A 22,051-nucleotide genomic window follows, 5' to 3' on the forward strand; every position below is an offset into this window, starting at 1 on the left:
TAAGATTGGTCTTCAGCAAAACCACTAAGAAAAAAAAAAAAAGATATCAAAGATCTGTGAATTTTTTTTGTTGTTCTTTAATCTAGCTGTAAAAGTGTGAATTTTAAGTTGATACCTGAGGTTTAAAGGAATGCAGCTTATTTTCTTTTTAAGGCATTAGAAGAGAGAAATGGGTATTACATGCAGCAATAACTCAAGTGTTGTTCTCCTTCTCTGAAACTGTATAATTCAGAGCTTTAAAGTACAAGAGTTTCATAGCTATGTATTTTCCAAAACTGTTAAGCAGTTTTATTTTTCTTCTAATTTTTGCTCACTTCAAGTTATTTATTTTACCTTAATCTGAAATGCTTTAGCTAAAGAGGGAATTGGAAAAATACAGCATTTCAGATTAATGACTTGAAAGTAAATGGGTACTCTTTGAGAATACTCCTGTCATGTTATTGCACTTCTTGTCCAGTAGATGTTGCTGTACATACATAAAACGGGAGATTTTCTAACTATAAAATTCTACATCTGCACTTAACCCAGTATTTGAAATAACTTTTTCAGTACCATTTACCCTACTGTGTTCTCAGCAGACTCCACAGAAGGCCAGAACTACAAACAGGAAGACTGTTAGTCAAACCATGTTTTTCTTCAACTGTAACTGTCTCATGCACAGCATACTCGCGTTCCTCGGTTTTCAAAGAAGTGAACTGTCCATGAAGATGCTGATTATTTTGCAGAGTCTCTTTTACAGTTAGTTGAATTATTTAAAGAGCATCGTCAACAAAATGCTGTTCCTAAAAAACCAAACAAAACCCCCTCAACCCTCCCCCTTACATGTTACAGTTCCAAATTGCCGTCATTCCAAGAAGTGTCTCCCACTTCACATCAATGTCCTTCTCTGGGCAGCTTCCACGCTGAGAAAATAGTTTCTTCATATAAACTTGGTGCACAATTGGACTACATATGTTTTAGCTCTCACTAACTTTGCAGCGAGAATACTTTGACCTCATGAAGTTCATATTGCTTGAGCTATTCTTTTATGCTTGTCTCTGACTTTGTCTCAAATACACATTGTTCCTCAGAATTAAACATTAGCACACTGACCTACAGTAAGTAGAGTTTATTGATATATATTAGTCTTTGTTTATTGAGATGCCATGAGTTAGTTTTTATAATTGCATAATAAACTCATCAGTTTTCACTTCTTCACTTTGAAACCCCCTTTTTCAGAATTATTTTAACAGTGGTTATGAGATACTTACACTTTTCAATTTTCTCATTTTCACAAGACTGCTGAAAAATCTGGCCAGATGGAAAGATCAAAGAAAAACGCTAGGCAAAGACAAAATGATTTCAAGGTAAGTTACGGGGGGAGAACCTTGCTCTCTTTCAGTTGTCCTCCATAGCAAGATACTTTAGTGTCACCACCTTGAAAATCAGATTTCTTAAATCGTCTGTGTGCCCTTATACCTCCTTCTCCTCTACTCTCTATCATGTGGAGCCACCTGTAAATCATACATTCCAAGCTATTGTGTATAGCAAGCACATGGCTGCTTAAGCACATTGATGGAGCTTTTTGCTTGATTTTTCTTTCCCTTCTTCTAATGCAGAAAATGATTCAGGAAGTGATGCACTCTCTGGTGAAACTTATCCGTGGAGCTTTGCTTCCATTCAGCCTCAGAGAAGGAGAATCAAGACAGTATGGTGGCTGGGAGATGAAATCTGAACTTTCTGGCCAGTGGCTAACACATGTTATCCAGACTGTAAGGTAATGGATCTGTGGACCTACAAAATGATGCTATTCCAGGAATATGTGTGCTTTAAGAGAAGTTGTTTTATTTATTGCATTAAATACCCTGAGTGGTGAGAATGTTAACATTTTCAAAATTAAGATTACAAAAAAATTACGTAGGGCAGATTTAGGATGCTATGTGCAAGTGTAATAAATAATGTCTCATGATATAGCCTTATTACATAATGATATATTCATTTTTTTCTGTAGCATCTTAGGAAAAGTTTGAATAAAATATTTGCCTGATACAGCATAGACACTCCATGAATGAAACAGAATTTGATTCTTTACAGGAGAAAGCAATTATCTGCTTCATTTGCTGCACATCCTCCCATCTCTGCCAAAATGGGTGAAAATAGCTTCTCACTGTAGTATCATTCTTAAATCATAATTTACTTTTAGAGTTGTTTTATGGAAGGTGATACTCCTGCTTATAATATCATTCTGCTTATAATTACGTTTATAAACTTAGTAATGTGCATGTCATTAATTACAAAATGCCTTATTAATAGACAGAATTTGCTTCCATTTGTCTATGGAGGATATAAGAATTGTCATTATCTTTTGGAAACTTGAGTAATACCTGGATATGATACTGTACTTTTTATCTGCAGTTTTCAAAGTAGGTAACAACAAAGCACAGAGGAAGAAAAGAAAGGGGTATAATCACATATAGATATTCTCATTGCAGATGGAGCTAGCAATTATACATACCTGCTGTCAAGTGTGCTTAACTCTTTCCTGAAGTCTGTTGTCAGTTACATTATCTGTACTTTAACCATTCAGAAAAAAAATTTCCCTGTGACGTTTCTTATTCTGGCTGAATTTTATGGAAGGCTTCCAATTTAAGAAGGAACTGACTTGGCATTTGATGAAAAGATGTAAAGGGGCAAGGGAACAGGCTTTGGCACCGGTGTTGCCCTTTTATGAGAAGCAATCCAATTTCACTCAAATTATAAAATTCTGGAATTTAACACTGCGTATCTGTAATATTGGCTTGGAAATTTAACCAACAGATTCTTTAAAGGTTGGTTGTGCTTCAGAGTCCCGCCACCCAAGGTATGATCCAGGCTGAGTTTATAGGATATGTGAAGGCTCTTTTTCAGGGAATCTCCTCTTGCTTTCTGGCCACTGCCCTGGTAATGAACAACTGAACTGAAAGCTGGGGAAATTCTCTCTCCCTCCCGCTCTTCTCCCCACCTCATGTTCTTTACTGATGCCTGTGCTGGTACTTTAGTAAAGTGAGCTAGACTTCAATGCAAAGCAATCAAAAGTAGAGAAGAAAAAGGGCAATCTGGAAAAGAGGAACTGAACATACCATGATGGAGTACCGACAAGTGATGACCAGGTCAGAAGTTTTTGGAAGTGCTGCTAGTACTTTTCTTTTTGAGGCCCCACACTCTGACAATCTCATAAATTCTTGTGACTGACACCAACAATGAAGGTGGACTCTTCCCATGAAGAGTCCACACATTGCATAAACACCTTATTTGTTGCAAAGTTATGCAATAGTTTAAGTTTTATTTTTATAGTTCCTAACGTTATGAAGCACACGATAGAACTGTACTCTTTTCAGTCATCTCACAAAAGATTTACTGTCTTCTGCTTGTATTTAAGAATGCTAAACCTTACAAATTTAGATAACGAGGAGTTGGCATTACACCTGTGTGATCTTAATTTTTCTGCTTGTTTATATGTATCACACAGCTTAAAGTAGGGTGGTTGCACGGTCTTTCTCTTGTACCCCATTTTGTCATTGCCCAGTTTGAATAGGTTCTAGAGGATAAATTAGAGATACGCGATAAGGTGACGCCATTGTCGGCAAGACTTTTGCCTTGTTGTAAGGATAGAAAGGTATATATTTGTTAGGGCGAGTTATATGAGGAAAAGATGGTCTTAGGGATGTGACAGCTGCGTGCTCCCTTAGAAATGGAATCAACTCCAAGTACAGGACTTCCATGCAGTCTAAAGTCACTTAAACTTCTCAGAGATGGGTATTTACATCCTGTGTTTCCTGAACAGCTGAGACAGTGCAGATTTCTGTAACTACCAATTCAGTAGTTGTGCTGAGCAGATAGCAGTCTGGTTAATGGTGGGGATTTGACGGTTTATGCCCAGCACTGAGGGTAAGGAACTGGAGCCTACAGGTGGGTGACTGGAAATGTTCCACTTACTACTCAAACTTGTTTGCTTGTGCCTTCCTACTCCCGTTCTTTGGCATTTTCTAGTATCTGTGCTTTGCTCAGCATTAGCAGTAGGGAAAACGACGACTGCTTATGAATTATCCTTTCTTAAATATCCAAGAGTTGGATAAAAGCAGTAAACCTCACTTTGTGCCCCTAACTAAAGTGAGCACAACTGCAGCCTTTTAGCTAAAAGCCAAAATGCACCTTGTAAGCAGCTGGTGCGTTACTATTTCTAAAGGAAAAAATGGAAATGAATGTTTCCGTCCTCAGCTATAGTAGCTGGTGATTTGTGCCCAGTCAGAGCTGGGAGCAAAACAGTGAGTGAATTCCCTCTTCACTTTGCAGGTGATGCAGTAGCTGTATTTTGGCTCCTTAAATGCTTGCACTCTTGGCAATCTGATGCACAGCCACATCACCATTTATGGCAGCTTGATGGCTGTTACTGTTGTAAATGTGGGTAAACAATATCTCGAAAACCCTGCTGTAGACCTAGGATTTGATCTAGGCATTCTCCTAAAAACAGCAAAAAAGCTACTTCTGCTCCAAAAGGATTATTCTTGGATTGTAAGACAAAAGATGGATGCAGAAAGGTAGGCGGGGAAGTGCAAGAGGACAGTGGGAAAAGTTGGCATGTTACTATGACATTATTGTAATGTTACAAAAAAATACATCTGTGTTTGCAAGCTTCTGAATTAAGCAAATAATTAATCTTCTCTGAATGGGATGATCAGTTTTCAAAGACTCACTGTGGATGGAGCTGCTGTATTCACATATACAGAAAACATTAAAAATTCAATGAAGTTCTATCAGCTTAAAAAAACCTGCAGATTTACACTTCAGTCTAATTTTATTTGTTTTCCAGGCTTAGTTCTGAGTCTCTTACTGCACTCGAGATACCCAATGATATGCTTCAGATCATCCAGGATCTTATTTTGGACCTTCGTGTACGTTGCATTATGGTGACTTTACAACACACAGCTGAAGGTAATAAAAGGCTGCAGGTCTCTCTGTTTACTATCATATTTTTTTGGCTCTGATTAAGCCAAACCATGTTCTGGAAGATAACCATGTTTGTTACAGATATTGTAGTGGCAGTGGACTCCTCTGAGTTCTGTAATATCTCACAAGAGTTACTCAAACATTTCACTTTTCTGGCAGAAATGCGTGTTATGAGTGTTTTCTTAATCTAATGAATACAGTAGTTTAGATCTGTTTTCTTTGGATTGAGACAGTTTTACAATGCAAGTGATTTATCTCATGATGCAGCTTTTCCGTATTGGAAATATTGTTTATTTTCTGAGTTCTTCTGTAAAGTGAAGAATTAAATAAGCAGTGCCCCACCCCCAAGAAAAAAAAAAATTCCACAGCCCTTTATGAAGTATTTTAGTTGTGTGTTTTCCAAGACCTTTTACTAATATTATAATCCCCAGGCTTCCTACTGTGTACACAGCTTTTGCCATAAATGTCTGGATTGTCAAGGCCAGTAACACATTCTCTAAATCTGATGTGACTCTGTGTGCATCAGAGGCCATTCATCTTACTGTCTTGTATTCAACTCTGAAACTTGAATGTAAATGAAGTAAATCTTCCAGAAATAAATGTCTCTCTTAAAATCTCAGGGCAGATTGATCTACTAATTCACTTAGCAGTGTTTTTTGGTGTTTTGTTTTGTTTTTTCTCCCAAAAGACTAATTACCCTTAATATTAAAAAAATTAGGGCTTTTTTAATCTTACAATTTAATCATTTTTTAATCTTTAACATATAATTCATCATTATTTTGTAGGCTGACATGATGCTAAGTGTTTTACCCAAGCCTCAAGTGTGCAAAGTGCAGGTGGCTACATTAAGCAAATTTTTAAACTTTTGATGACAACAAATCATAAAGCCTCTATGGTTTATTTGATACAATGTTGACATGAATTGTATTCTTGGCTCTTAATTCTTTTATTAAATCCTGTTTCAGCATTAACATTATTTTTCTGCATTAATATCAAGCTCATTGGCCATACAAGTACATAGGTTGTCTTGTCTCTTTGAAACTCCTTAGGGAAAGTATTACCACTATTTCAGATTTCACTTAAAGTATGAGGAAGTCTCTTTTGCTTTTCTTCACTTAGCACAATTGAGATCAATTTTTTTTTTTTTTAAATGGCAAGTGAAAAAGATTCTTTTTTTTTTCTTTTTTTAATTGTGACATGAGGGTGTCTTGTTGGACTGACTGCCCTCTGTCTAGGAATTGTGAGTGATTCCTCAGATTTCCTGACTGTTTCAAAGGAGGGAAGTATGTAGCTCCGAACCGTTTTCCTGACAATCCTTAGCTTATCAGATCTCAGTGAGCTATACACCTAGCTTCTCCAATGCAGTCCAGAGAGCTCTGATACGTGATTAATGATGAAGCTCTAGGCTAAAAAATCTGCTGTCTTACTAGTTTTGCCTACTTGTTGTGTCATAACAATAGCCCAGTTCTTTGTTCAGATCCAGAGTTTCTGCTTCTTACGTCCTGATTGCTGGCCACGTATGTTCTGTGGAGGAAAAACTCTTGTGGTAGTCTGTACCTTAGATTTTTAGAAAAGCAGATTTACCACTCTGTGTTTGAATGATTCTCTATTTGAGCTGAACATCTTTATTCATACTTTTCTTTCTTGATTCAAAAGAGATCAGATCCCTTAAGATGCTGGTATATTATGTTGGCTGGATAATCATAGAATCATAGAATCATTTACGTTGGAAAAGACCATAAGATCATCAAGTCCAACCGTTAACCTAGCACTGCCAAGTCCACCACTAAACCATGTCCCTAAGCGCCACATCTAATATATCTCTCTTTCATCTAGCCAATAACGGCAGCCTTCCTCGACTGCTGCTTCCATCCCCTGTCAGTGAAGTTCCGTGTATTGGCTGTAGCATCAAACAGGGGAAAAGATGCCTGCCTGTCAGATGCCTGACTGTCACTCCATACTGTTGCACTGCGTGCCTTATCTATGGGACCCTTTTTTTTTGTTCTTTAACAGCTAAAGCAAAATTGCATATGTTGAATGTGTTTAGATGTTTTTTTCTGGACAGGACCAGGTTAACTGGGCCCTTGGAGAAACTGTTATTTTTAAAGAACCAGTGAAAGAACAGTTAATGGATATTCTCATGGAGCTATGTAAATGTATCTCAGATGTAGTTATATCTGTAATATATAAGTCAAAAAGGCTCCTCCTGGACTTGAATCTCACCTCTATAATCTCTCTGAAATATGAACTGCATAGACTGCTGATATAAAGTTCATTCTCATCTCCTGCTGCGTGTTGTAAGCTGGTAAAGGCATTCAGATCAGTTAAAATTTTTAATAGAGCATTCTACCATTAGCTATTTAAATAGGACAAATCTGCCCACGCACAGGGTTTTCTTGTTGTCTTATGATAAACACCATATACTCATGCTGGCCCTGAGAAGCAGTCTGTGTTCTTTCCCTCTCGTGTGTGATCACTGGTCATAAAGGTCATGAAAGCCAAATTATGTGAATGCCAGACTAGACAGGGGGTTTACATGAATGTATTTGACTGGAATTTGGTAAGCAGTGAAATACAAGAAAGAAATTTGTTTCTCCTGTATTTGTATTAGCTCAGAACAGAATGCAAAAGTGAGCAGCCACAAAACCATGTAAAGGCTGACCAGTGCAATCTAAAGCCTCATAAGAATATTGGTTCAATTAAGAGGTTTCCTAAATAGGGAAACGAAGAGAGTAATTATTCTGCACAATCGCTTAATACTTTTTATCCTGACTAAGCCTATACTTGCATGAGATGTAGAATTGCAGGGTATAACACCATAACGAAGCTTCTTAATTTAGCTGATTAAAGCACCAAGATAGTGAAGATACCTTTCAGCCTGCATTAGTTACCCTCTTTTCTTGGATTTTGGGGAGAGCTGGTAATTCACTGAAATTTTTGCTTGTTTTAAAGGGAGTTTCATGACATACAGACAGTTCTGATGAGCAATTCGTGTGTGAAAAACTATATGTCAAAGCCCCCATGGGCTGCACACAGTTCGTCTTTGTTCTGTTTACAAGTTGATTAAGCCCCAAAAAAAGCAATGATGCAGAATGCATGTGTCCATAGAGGAATTTTGTTTCCAGTGCATGAGCTTTGGTTTCACATCCTGACTTGGTTCCTGTTAGCTTCAGTAAGCCCATAGAAGTTGGCACGTTCTGGGTAGCGGAAGAGAGTGCTTTTTGCATATGCCTTCATGTATTTTTGAAGAAAGTCTAGCACCATGCATCCTTGACCCTGAGTGGGGACTCTGAGCCTCTTTTATAGTTATTAAATATGAATTATATGCTGTCCTTTCTGTCTTTGCTAAAACGCTAGGCAGTTGTTCTTTCATTTTTAATTAAGAGCTGGAGTATAATAGACTAGAGACTTGGGTTCTTAAATGCAGTATTTTATGTTGTGATTAAAAATTTACAAAATAAAAACAGACCTAAAGCCTTCACAATATTCCTTTAATTTTAAGCTTTCCAGTAAAAGATCTGCTTCATGCAACTCTTGCCATGTATCATAGATATGCTTCTCTATGTGGTGTCACCAGCATACCATGTATGAGTTCCATTCTTAGTCATTTGAGAATGATGAAAGCTTTGAAGCTTTTAGTGCTATTTGCTTGTATGCCTAGTCATTGCAGTCCCAATGTCTGTGGTTTATCTTTGCAAGTTCAAGGAGTTTTTAATAATGAAAATGAATACCTTCTCCCCCCCCCCCCCCCCCCCCCCTTCTTGCTCTGTCTTACAGATATAAAGAGGTTAGCTGAAAAGGAAGACTGGGTTGTTGACAATGAAGGTTTGACATCGTTGGTGGGTATACTTGTGTGTCTTGTAGGCACTTTCTTTGCTGGATTTTTTTTTTTTCAAGTTTAATGAAATATTCTCCAAAAATTGAATTATTTAGGACTTTGTCTATGTGTGTGCATACTGGTGTCTATAGTTTTATTAAAATATGAAAACATAGGAAGAGAAATACAAAATTTTTTGTTTGGATGGTTACGTATTTACAGAACTCTTAACAGATACCATCACCAAACACAAAGTTATTTTTTTCTTCCTTTTCCAAAATTTTTATTTGTACTTCTCAAACTATTATGCCTGAAATAACTTTTAAGTGATAATGGTACTACTAGACAGCAATATTTTTGAAGGTGCAAAACAGGGAAAAAAAAAAAAAAAAGCCTAAATAAAAGCTTTGAAGATTTGTTCCATGTATTGAGAGACAAAATAAATAAGAATTGGTCATCAAGATATGTAGCATGACTTTCTGCCTTAAGTAGGGTTATTTAAGTGTATCAGTATAATTACTGCTGACCTCTAGCATGATTTTGCTGAGATAATAATAACTTTCATTGTTGAGCATCTTATTTTAGGGATGGCTTACTGAAGTAAAAAATTATTTTTTGAGGTCACAACAAGTTCAGTTTGCATCAAAATGCATCATAACTTAGTAGGCACACTACCGTGGAATTGGTCTGTAGTTAAATAAATAGGTCACTTATATGTTATAATGAGAAATTGAACTGAAAAGCAACTAATTTAGGAGATTGCCTACACACAAACAACAAATGACTTGAAACCAAATTCAGATAAATTAGTGAGATGCTTTCTGGAAATACACAGTAATGACTAATGCCTAAAACACAGCAAGCACGTTGTAGGTGTGACTTAAAAACAATCTGCGAAAGCAGAAAGGGCCTGTGGGAGGGAGAGTTGCTTTGTGTATATTATCTAACAGAATGCTCCACAGACTTTTTTAGTTTTTCTTATTTGCTTCTATAAATACATGTTTGAAGTTGAGTAGGAGGGCGTTAAGCAATCACAATATACACATTGTAGGAAGGAGTGTTGTTGAGCAATTGTAGCATTATAACCAGATTTACAGCTTCTGGTCTTGGTTTCAGTTGTCGCTGACTTGGGCAAGTCCCTTAACTTTTCTGTTTTTCACTCTATTCATCTGTAAAATGGAGGGAGGAGGAAGGATCTTCCACAAAAGCTTTGTTTCTTTATGCTTCTGCTGTATCCTAACCCATCTTTGTTTAAAAATTGTGTCAATCTTTTTTGTATTTAGAAATCATCCATGAATTCCTCATATACAGCACTTTCCTAGATACCTTTTGAGGCTGCGGTTGAGACATGCCAAATTTCAATGGTGGCAGTTGACTATGTTTGTCATAGTAGGGTTATTTATCTACTGGAGTTCATTGTGGTAATATTTAGCAAAAATTGTAGCAAAAATTAGCCAATATAAACAAGGGCCAGGCAGTCTCTTTGGGGACATTTTAGGCTTAAGACAGAAATTGTGTTTTAAGGTTGTAGGAAATACTGGTTGATAACCTCTTTAGCATTTATATTCCAGGTAAACGATACAGTAAGACACAGAACCAACTTTCCTCAGTTTCATAATATCCAAAGAATAACATATCTGAACAGCTTTCTTCCCCTGAGGTGTGATGTTTTATTATGTGGAAACAAAAAAAAAAAAGCAGCACAGCATGTTACTGCTGTTCTTTTTCTTTTAAGCGGGTCCAAAAATAATAAATACAGATTGTCTTGGTGGTTTTTTTCACAATTTTCAGGTTGCCGTGCAGGCATCACTTTCATGATCCACCTCCACCCCAGCATTTACAGAAATAAAAGTTGCTCCTAAGCCTAAAGCTGGTGGTGTGCCATAAACTATCTACTGAATGAAAAGCAGGTTTACGTGGCTTAGAATCCTTTTTTGTCCACCTCTTTGATACAAATCCAATAGGATGATGTCCCTCTTTTCCAGAGCAGTGACACCTCTCCGCTTCGGGTTGCCCTTGTACAACAGCTTCCTGCCTAATACCAGCAGGCAGCCTCATTAAAAAAAAAAAAAAAAAAAAAAAAGTGTGACTTAACAGGGAAGAGAGAAAGACAAGGAAAAACTGACTAATGACTCTGATGCTGTGAACTCGTTTGCACTTTCAGAGTGAAATTGATACGTGCATCAAGACATTCGTACTTCAGGTTTGGAAACCTGAAGGTAAAAAAAGCCCCCCCAACCCAGTGGGGTTTTTTTCTTCCATGTGAAAGCAATTTCAATCTGTTTTTCTTAGAAACCTTTTGCTGAAATAAAATGCAGAAATATCAGATATCCCAGGTGAAATTCTATCCTGACTTAGATCAAGGAGGGGGAGGAGGAAGGGTGTCAGAGGCATCTATAATGTAATTGTCAATATATGCTACCACAAACAAGCTATAACAATCATTCATGACCCTTTTAGAGGAGGCTGTTTGGTGTACAAGTCTCTCATTCAGATAAAAAAAATGTGCATTGATCTATGGTAATAATTCTGTAGATAGCTTAAGTGCAAAAGTACATCACTACAAAAGGGTCCTTTGGTAATATACGAATCGTGATTTTTTTTTTTTTTTCCCTTATTTGGGATAATTTAGAAATAAAGACCTTACCATATGGCATGGAAGTTTTTATATATTTGTGTAGTATACATTTGACATGCTTATCTAACACTAACAAGTCATTTGCCTTTCAGCCATCCCAGTTTGAACAGTGCATTATCCATTCCTTGCAATCTCTTAAAACTGTGCTGGACTGCAAACCTGGAGAGGCCAGCGTAAGTTTTGATTTATGCTTTTATTTTCATTCTTTTTATGTAAATTACTGTTTGGTTTCAGAACGAGAACTTTCAGAGAATGATACAGGGGTATAACTTTCCTCTTTATTGTTTTCCATGTACATCCTTTTCACCACTTTTAGCACTCTGTGTTTCCTTTGTTAGGGGTAATTGTGTGTGTATGTATAAGCAGATTGGACCTATGTTTAAATCTTTAAAGCTGTTCTTTAGAAAGAATACTGCTAATGTTATTTTCAGATAGCAGTAGATGTGACTTTATTTACATGAAAAAAAAAGGGGGGGGGCATTCGTAGGAGTTACTCTTCACTCAGTGTTGCATCCAAACGACTTGCAGAACTTGAATTCAGCTTTTTACTTCTGTAAACTTTACTCTAAATAAGGAGTCGTGATTGTCCCCATCCACTTAGTACCTTGAGGCCCTGATTGGTTGTGTTACTGATGTTTTATTTCAGGTTTCAGTGATCTAAGGAAGTTTAACACTTTTCCAAAGTCCTTTGGGCCCCTCTGTATGGGTATTGTTTCTCTCTCCTCCCTTATTTTAATTTTTATGGGTAGCTTGTCTAGTTTCTTAATGAACATTATTCAAAAGCATCTGCAGTATGGTGAATCCTTCTTGTTAGGGGGCAAAGATCTTTCAACATCCTGGGAGCTTTTGCTGCAATTCCATTAGCCAGCAATGATATGTTTCACGTGTACTACGTACTAGGACTTCTTTCCTTTTAGAATAATAGAATCATTTTACTGTGTTGTCTGCTCATGCTTGTCAAATTGCTTACTGGGACTTGTACTCTCTCTCCCCATTTTTAGGGTGGGGAAAAATTGAAACTGATCCATAAGAACACACCGTGTCCCAGCAGCCATTCCTATAATTGTGTCATTTCTTTAGGGATAGGTTACTCAGACCTTCCTTGAGAATAAGGCCACGTGAAGCTGTTCTGCTGAAATAATACGCTTGGATTTTCAGGTTTTCCAGCAGCAGAAAACACAGGAGGATGTGTGCCAGCTAAGCATTGGGATCATGCAGGTAGCTCAAGCACTTTTAAGTATGAAGTTGTGAACACAAGTGATCAATAAAAATGTGTGCTTTGTACCCTGCCCACCTCCCAAAAGGCGGCTTAAGTTGATGACTGTGTTATTCCTCTGATATACTCCGGGATACTGAGAAATGTTTGACTTTAAAAGTATGTAGAGCTTAGTAGCTGAATCTGATGATATCAAATCCTCAGAGGGTAAGTGACATATTCAAGTATTTTCCTGATTGTGACTGTTCAAGATTTTGCTGATGATTGAGAGACGCTTGCTGAGCTGATGTCATCTAACATCGATACACTGCAGTAAAAGGAGCAATGCCGATTTTCATCAGCTGAAGATTTAGCTTTTAATTTTTGTATCGGAAAACAATATTCTTTGTAACAAATTGTGATTTTTTTTTTTTTTTTTAAATATTTTAAATTAGATAATAGCATGCTTTAGGCTTTTGAACCATTTTTATAGTCTTCTCAAATAAGAAATCATGAGCCAAAGCAAAAATTTTAGATTTAGATTTTTGGATTTTAGTGATGCTTCTAAGTTGTTTACTTGGGATCAACTGTTCAGATTGAACACTTGAAAACTATTAGTAATGCCCTCTTTGCAAATCGGCAGATTATCACTGCATAATTTTAGCTATGCATGATGAGAATTACTTAGCAGAATTAAAAACTCCTGTGTTTTGCTACAAGTAAGCTGTGATGCATATAAAATTGAAAATATGCATTCAAAAGGTGTAACTAAAATGTTACTGTATTTATGTAAGGTTTAAGACAAAGAAAGGTGATGATGGTTGTTCTGCTTCTATTGACTGTAGTAAAAGTGAATTTAAGATTTTTTTTAATTATTATTTTTTATTTTTTTTAGTTCTGGCAGAAAATGTAGATCTTACTTTGTTTCCTAGGTCTTCATAGACTGTTTGGAACAACTGAGCACCAAACCTGATGGTGACATAGACACAGCACAGTAAGTAAAATAAATAGGACCTAGGTGTAGTATTCTGAAATTCTGGGTGCAAGTCTCAAACTTCAGTGGTGGTGTGCTTTTTATCCCCTCCAATATTTCATATTTCTTGTGAATACTTTTGCTTCTGGTTAGTGAAGCTTTGAAATAAGAGCAGGTACTTCTTATGCCAAACAACTGAGTGACATCATGTAATAAATATTGTACAAGATAATGAATATGGTATTACTTATACCATTCTATTTAATGACAGTTGTGTGCTGTAGAAGCAGGTATGTTGTTTTTGACATGGCCTTACGTGGAATGAATTGTCCTTGTCACTAAGTAATGTCTAATCATGGAGAAACAGCCCCTGCCTTTCTTACCTTCTGTTTTGACTAGTTCTATTGGTATTTCTGCTAAATTCTTGAAAGTTTGTTTGTTCGATAATTGCTCATGAGCCACTTATTTTTGAGACCAAAACGAGTCAGAATAGCCTGAATTTCCAAGAGTACCGATCATTTCTTTGTGAAAAGCCAGAGACTTGGCAAATATTGGTACCTGCAATATGCATTAGAAAAAGGCAAATTAACTGTGTTCCTAATGCCACTTTTTTTTTGCTATTTGGATGACTCTGTTGGCTGGATAGATGTAAAACCAAAACGGAATCTGTGGCAAAGCAGACAAATTATAGAAAATTAAAATGCTTTAAGAAAGAAGGGTCTGTAGCTAGAATAGTACTGTCTGTCCACAAAGCTCCTGCAGGTTTTGTGGACATCTTTAGAAAAACTGAGCAACATGGGCTGCTTTATTATCTGGTGTGACGGGGCTTGAAACAAGATTCCAGTCTTCTGTTCCAACTGTTCATTTGAATCCACCATGTATCAGATAATCAACAGCACTATACTACTCACTTTTTAAACAATATTCCTAGTCTTTCAGTTGATGTTTCATCTCCAGATTTGTTTGGAAGCATTCATGAAGACTCGAGTCTTTCTTCAGTAAGTTTGTCTTCTATTTCTAAAAGCTGATGTGAAACTTAATATTTCTCAAAGTTACAGGAATGTGGTCCTCTTTTTAAGTGTTTCAGTTTTTTGGTTTCCTTTTTTAGAGAGCAATTCTGTATTCTACAGGCATTTCCTTAGATACATATATATATATGTGTAAGACAATACAAGGATATAAGGCTTGAATGTAAGGCTCTTTTTAAAAGTACTCTTTGCTTACGATATCTCTAGTATACCATCCTAAGGTAACTAATGAAGACATTTTTTGAAACCAAGTCCTCCTCAGAAACTAAAATGGCATCACTGAAATCAGTGAAAATAGCACTGGTGTTAAGACAGCTGAGGATTTGACTTTTGATTGATCACCTTGTTTTAAATAGTAAGAACTGGTCTGATTATTAGTTACTTTTTAAAACCCATGAAGATACAGATATTCAGTGATGTAGGTTTTTTTCCCCAAAAAATTACTTCACTGAGAGTAAGTATTGATTAGTTGTTTGGCTTGTTTGGATTTGGTTTTGTTTCTTTAGGAAATTGGAAAATAGGTTTTTAATATTCTTGACACTTTGACTTTGGTTAATGTACTTTCTTCTAGTCCAGTGGCTGACGAAAAAATGTAGTTGTTCCCTGCAAGAAACCTAGTGAAGAACCTCTTATGAAGTTAATATTCCTTAGTACAGGTTTTAAATGTTGTCAGAAGCCCAGCTTTGCCTCATTTACAAGAGCAATAGACATTCCTGATACAATGAAGTATCACAGATTGCCAAATGAGGCCAAGTTTCTGAATTGCAGACTATAATAATTAGTTCTTTATATCATTTTATTCTTGCAACACAGAGATTTTGATATTAACTGTTGACAGGGTAACTTTTTGTGGCTGTGACTTCCTCGTATATGTCATAGGTATGGATGTTTAAATAAAAAAGAAGAAATCAATGATTTTAGGCAATGTTTGGTTTCCATGGTATCATATTATTTTTTTCTGTAAATCACAGAACACTTTATCTTCTCTTCCCTGATTGAGTAATGAGAACAGAGAAAGTGACCAGAGTAGGTATTTATCAAAGTATTTTTTAAATTCTCATTTTTTTGAATAGTCTGTATACCAACTGATTATAATTTAAAGTAGTAGGCAACTGCACGTCTCAATACTAGTCACCGTATTGCTGGAATACAAAACTCTCAGGAGTTCTTCTGGGTCTGAAAACCAACACTTACCAACATTTTTCATCAGATCTGCTCTATTATGATGAGTTCATCGCCAAATAATTTTGTTTTCAAAATATTTGCTGGTGTTGATTTTGAACTTCCATCTGAGGTAGAACAACATTTTCCCATTGGGAGAAGAAGAGGGGAAGAGGGAAGATCAAATCTGTTTAAATAGTTCTGTCTTGTTTGGTTCCTTGTCTCTTTAGAAAGTACACCTTGTTGCACCAAGGTCAGGAAAAGGCAATTCTGGCATCTCAACTCCAGAATGTATTTGACCTTCTTGTAATTAAAAATTGAAGAATAGACATATGTTATAAGCACCTAGAATTTTTTCATGTTAACTGCTGAAATTATATTATGTACTTCTGAACCTTCTAGTATTTTAGAATGGGTGAGTGCATTCATTCAGTACCTGTTTTGCTTCCCTTGTTTTAGCCAGCTCATGTGAAAGTGAAGATGATCTTCAGTTAATTCTATGATGGTCATAATTCTTAGCATATTTCTTGAAATAAAGTAAAAGCCAGAAACAGCTTCCTGGAAAGCTGTCCAAACCTAATTTTTGTAAAGAAGTCTTAACCACAATTCTGTATTAGTCACAGCTATTCCAGTGAATGCTCCAGATCCTATAAGAAAAAGCATACGTGTTCAATCATCATACTTGAAATTCACTCAGTTCTTGGTGTTTTATTGACAAAAATATTTGTAAACTCCACTTTATTTATCAGCACGTTTATCACACACACAGAGTCAATGAAATACTATACATTTACAGTATTGGTCATGCTGCTATTTCTTTTTTCTAACTATTATACTCTTTCTTCTCTTAAAACAAATTTTTTAGGAACAGAGGCTTTTAATTGCACTCAGTAACTGCCGTTATCTGGAACGTCATACCTTCCTAAATATAGCTGAACATTTTGAGAAACACGGCTTTCAAGGTGTTGAAAAAATAACTCAAGTAAGTGAGAGCACTGGAATGAAGTATCATTGCTTGAAGGAAACAGTTTTTATTTGTTTTACTTTCTGTGGAAATTAAGTGCAAGTGTTCAAATGGCCAAAAGGACTCTTGGGTGAGCCTTCTACAAATGAGTGGGACTCCAAGCATCGGTTGGACACCACAGCAACCATATGGTTGGTTGTGTTCCTACAAGGCTTGAATAGCTGGTATAGAAAATGTGACCTCTTTCTTATTCAGGACTTGTGTGTTCAATGGCAAAGCTTATCAGATTTCTTAGTAAAGCTGTTTAATGTCACTGTGTTTTCTTAATGCAGAGAGTAAAAGATTGTTATCTCAGAAATATACTTGATAAATTATTTCATCTGGCAATCCGCGTTACTGATAGCTGTTGTTCATAAACTAGTTCAGGGTTTTTTTGTTGTGTATTGGTTTTTTGGGTTTGTTTTTTTTTTTTTTTTTCAAAGAACGAAAATGTCAAAGTGGGCGGCAGTAGCTGTCTCATTTTCCTGCCTTTTTGTAAAGATTAATCATTTTTTATGAGAAATGTTGTGACTTAATCCTTAGGACCATAAAGCTAGCTTATTTCCAGAAACATTTGTTGGTTGGAAGTAAAATGTTATCTTTTCCAGTACAGAGTACAATATTTCACTTGAACTGGTGTTTCTACTATGTAGTACATCCTTAGTCCCATTCTGCCTGAATGTTGTTTGAATTTCTGTGGCTGAAGTAATTTCGAATAGCATTTAAATGGGGCTGGTATGATTTGTATGGTTAGTACAGTATATAAAATTACTCTGGATATTGCCATTCTTTGCTACTGAGACAACTTGAGAGTTGAGCTAGGTACAATCAGTGTTGGCTGTATAAGCAAATAAGACATCTGTTATGTATGTATTCAATACTCTGTCTTGTACAGCCACATCAAAGTATTGCCATTAAAAGTCTGGTAGGTTTATAAATTACAAAATTTAAATGTTCAAGTCACAGATTAATTTCAAATCTGTTTTAACCCTTTGAAAGCACTGAGTGGTGCACTACTGCATATACGGGACACATCAATCAGTAACGCTAGCTGGGAGGATTTGGATAATTAGTCATCTTAAGAGGGCAATTTTTGAACCCTTCATTAATTTTAAGAGAGGCTAGAAGCTCACAGAGGTTTAGAGGGGTTGAGTGATTGTTTCAGTTTTTTGTTCTGTCACCTAAATTTCTGTAAGTTTTTCTTAATTTATTTAACTATTAGATAAAAAAATTGCAATAAAGAATTGACAAAATTTTTGAAGAATAGAATTTGTTTTTATCTGAGAAGACTGAAACAAAACTATACTTTTAAATTCTGTTAGCTTTATAAATTGAATTTTAAAGTGAATTTTGTAGTGTATGTTAGTAAAAACTATCTGTTGTTTGGGGGTTTTTTAAAGTCGCCGTTGTTAGGAGGGAAATCATTATTATCTAATATGCTGAAAATAGAGAAATCATAAAATGGTAACTAAGAAAATTTCCTTACATTCTACATGGTTCCATTTTTTTTCTTAGTGTGCCAAATACAAAGTTACATAAAATGGCCAAACTTTATACTCTGCTTTAGCACGAGCCATCTTGGCACATACTTATGGTACTCACCAGTAATTATATTTAATTTCTACATAACTCTCTTAAGTGCTTTTCTGTGGCGATTCTTTAATTCAACTTTTTATCATCAGTTTAGTCAATTAGCAAGTGGAAAAAAAATTATGTATACCATAACATACATCCTAGCTTATTGATTAAGCTTCTGAATAAAATTGTTTCCACAGTTCTGAGACTTAGATAAGGCAGAGGGGTTACTAGGATAGAGGCTCAGAATGGCTTTAATACAAAAATTGAAAACTGTAGTTACAGGGAAGTTCACAGCAAAAAGATAACAATGAGAGAATTGTATATTTTTATAAGCATTTACCCCACTTGGGAGTCAGGAAAATGGGTATACACAGTGGAAGTCGTTGAGGCCTTCTACTCTGCTTCACACAGACACACACCCCCAATCCTGGGCTCAAAATAACACTCAGTTGAATTGTTCATTCTTTCTTGTAATCTTTCCACCAGCTGAAATACAAGGTTACCCATCACTATCTTAATTGTGCATTGAACTTGAAAGAGGTTGAAGAGGACTCGCAGAAAACAAAAAACCTGTACTGAACGTGTACATAATCTTTTGTACTGAATGACTGCAGAAGGGGGAAGGTGGAATTACTTAATTCTAAAACACTTTGTTAAGGACAACTGAAGCAGTTGGTTCACAGATTCGTTGAATGAGTGTGTGTTTGCAGGGACTTCCCACTGGAACTTGTACTTTATTTTTCCCACTAGCTCAACCCTAATTAGGAATGGTCTAAAGATAATTATTCTCCCTAATCATAAGAAACTGAAGTGAAGAATGTCTTGAAACCCATTCCAGGTTTACATTTCTGTGATCCTGTGTAAGGGGAAAAAGAGTGAGATTTATGTATGTTCTTGTGTGGTGTTCTTTTTCAAGTCTTGACTGTCAATGGTCGGGTAGAAGGGAAAGAAGAAGAAAATAGCCTTCATCATCTCCTGGGACCAAATTCTCAGTGCCTCATGAAAATCCTATCTTTGGGATATAGATCCTCTTGTGACAAATTAGAAGAGGCTCATCAGACAGAAAAGCAGGAAAGTGGTGGTGTCTCTTGTTTCTGAGCACCAACTTCACCATCCCAACTTTCCTGAATCTGGCAGCAACTTTGACCTCAACAATGCCTCTGTTTTCCCCTGCACTTATGATCTCATTCCTGAAGGCTTATCTGTCTGTCTATTCCTGACTCAAATATTGCAGTTCACTTTTCACTTAACAATATAGGCATGCCAGAGGAGAACACAGTTTAGAGACATCCCTGCAGTGAATAAGCTTCATCCCTTATTCTGCAGCTTGCAGCATTAAATCTTTAGAAAGGAATGATAAGGAGTTGGTATTCTTCTTTTCTTTCTTCTGAATTCCCAGGTTGATCTAGAGCCCTGCCTTCTTCCTCACTTTTAAACCCCTTTGCTTCTGGAAGATATATATATATACACGCACGTGCTTTTTTCCCTAATGGTTGAGGAAAATGAGTACTAGTTTAAAAGCTTTACTTCGCTATTGCTTAAGCTCTTACTTATAAACATAAATACATTTAAGTAGAAGTCGCATGATATTTTCAGCATATTTTATTTGCATTTAGCATCCATTACCATCCGAAGATACTGACTTTCTACTTAACATTTTATGATACGCATTGTGTTCCAGAATTGTTTTAGAAGCTATAATTACAGGGGGTACCTATAACTTTTTATTAAAGTTGTTCAGGTACTATGAACAAACTGTGCATATCCCTTTAGCTTTCAGTGTGGCTAAGTTGTGTGAATTACTAAGAATTGTATAGAGAGCTGTTGAAGAGAGAAATTCTGCAGATGCTGGTGAGCTGCAGCTTATGCATCTGTTGTACAGATATGCCTTGAAGTAGAGCGGGGAAGTTCACATGTACAGTTTCAGAAGGCAGAGACTCCTGAATAAATATGTGTATTTTTCAAATATAGAGCAGATAGTGAGAAATTGTAGTATTACAATTGGTAGATCTTAAGTATTATACGAAAATCTCCATGTTTCAGGATGGAAATTATTATGGGCATATTTTAAAGCATTGACAAAAGTCAGTTGTGTATTTGGTGCAAGATCAAGACCTCCTGACATGCAGGAAAAAAATCATGCCATTAGAGAATTAGAGTGATCTGCATGCTTTGGTATTCCTTGGACTTTTCCCAAAAATGTCTGTTGCTGAGCACAATCAGAAAAAAAATTATAGTGGGTAGAATGGACAGATAATATGGAAGTTCCTAGGTTTTTATATATGTAATTATGAACTGAAATGTGTAAGTAATTGCTACTCTTTACCAAAAATTAAAGACGACATGAGATTTAATTCTTGTAATTAATGACTATTTATTATGTTCTTTCTCTTACTTTTTTTGTTTTGTTTTTTAGGTTAGTATGGAATCCTTGAAAGAGCTGGATCAAAGACTGTTTGAAATGTACATTGAATTCAAGGCAGATCCGATAGTTGGGTCATTAGAACCTGGCATTTATGCAGGATATTTTGATTGGAAAGATTGTCTTGTTCCAGCAGGTAAATATCTGCTTATTAAACTCTGAAATTATTTTAGCAGTGATTGATAGGAGCTAAAATATACTGTACAATTAAAAACTTTTTTCTAGTCTGTGTTTTTAACTTTTGACAAGTTCTTATTATAAGTTCTTTCTCACAGACTTTACTTAATTCCTAAATCATTTTTCAAATACCCCCAAATTATTAAAGTAGCTTTTATCATTGATAATCTCTTTAATACCTGTTTTTTGTGATTATTTTGCTTCATTGGTTATATATAATAGAAAGAATTATAAAAGACATCTTTGAATTTCATAAGAAAATAGCATTGAGATTGTTTGGGATTTTTTCCAAAGAAACTGGCTACTTTTGTAATAGATGTAATTACAGTTCTGAAAAGGTAAAATTATGAGAAGATGCATACTATAACAGTAGTTCAGCAAAGAATGTTAAACCATCGAAGAAGGGCAAGTATAAGGTATTTAGAATGACTGAGGTGTTAGTCATTATTTAGGTGCTTTAAGAGCCTCTGTTTTAAGGAAGCATAATATAAATGCGTTTGGTTTTCTGGTTTTTTTGTTGTTTTGTTGGGTTTTTGTTTTGTTTTTTTAAGTAGTGAATACTGTGCACATCTTAACATTTAGGTCCTTTGAACATCTAATTTGTCATATCTAAAACTAATATATCTAAATCACTTATCACATGAATGCCTGGTTAATGCCAAGTAGAAATTAGTTGCAGTACAGTAGTATGGGGCATTTTGAAGGTGATCTTCTATTAATTTTCAGTAAATGAATGATTGACATGACAATTTGTACTTTCTTGTTTTGATTGTTTCATTGAGTTGTATATGGCAAGCTCAGTAGAAATTTTGTGGTACTTCAAAATTTCATAGGGAGGTAATTACAAGAAGCACGCTTGTAATCTGTGAATCAAGAGCTGCAATGCTTGCTCACTGGGCCTTAAAAACACAAAGATTTTAGGGTTTAGTACCTTAGAGAAAAGTGTCTCTTCTATCTTTTGTTAACTACTTTTGTGCTCAGAATATATGCTGTAATACAGTTTATAGTGGAAATAACTTAGATTTTAATCTTGCATATTCAAATTTGTATCTGAATAATGCATAACTTCTCATCATGTTTGAAGTATGTTTTTT

At 35.8% G+C, this 22,051-nt stretch overlaps 1 protein-coding gene across 5 annotated transcripts in view; it reads left to right on the top strand.

Annotated features, from left to right (window-relative positions):
* EXOC2 (exocyst complex component 2) overlaps nucleotides 1–22,051 on the top strand; it is a 135,152-nt gene that overhangs the window by 75,857 nt on the left and 37,244 nt on the right. For 4 of the 5 annotated variants that reach the window (XM_082314829.1, XM_082314831.1, XM_082314832.1 and 1 more), the window contains exons 14-23: nucleotides 1,278–1,346; nucleotides 1,599–1,756; nucleotides 4,829–4,950; nucleotides 8,743–8,804; nucleotides 11,498–11,593; nucleotides 12,579–12,638; nucleotides 13,548–13,609; nucleotides 14,520–14,586; nucleotides 16,643–16,759; nucleotides 20,775–20,916. In XM_082314829.1, coding sequence (XP_082170955.1) covers nucleotides 1,278–1,346; nucleotides 1,599–1,756; nucleotides 4,829–4,950; nucleotides 8,743–8,804; nucleotides 11,498–11,593; nucleotides 12,579–12,638; nucleotides 13,548–13,609; nucleotides 14,520–14,586; nucleotides 16,643–16,759; nucleotides 20,775–20,916 — 955 coding nt within the window. The remainder of the gene's footprint in view (nucleotides 1–1,277; nucleotides 1,347–1,598; nucleotides 1,757–4,828; nucleotides 4,951–8,742; nucleotides 8,805–11,497; nucleotides 11,594–12,578; nucleotides 12,639–13,547; nucleotides 13,610–14,519; nucleotides 14,587–16,642; nucleotides 16,760–20,774; nucleotides 20,917–22,051) is intronic. The other variant, XM_082314830.1, reaches the window with a different exon arrangement.

The sequence above is a fragment of the Platalea leucorodia genome (assembly GCF_965183815.1).
Source record: "Platalea leucorodia genome assembly, chromosome: 1".
Classification (NCBI taxonomy): domain Eukaryota; kingdom Metazoa; phylum Chordata; class Aves; order Pelecaniformes; family Threskiornithidae; genus Platalea; species Platalea leucorodia.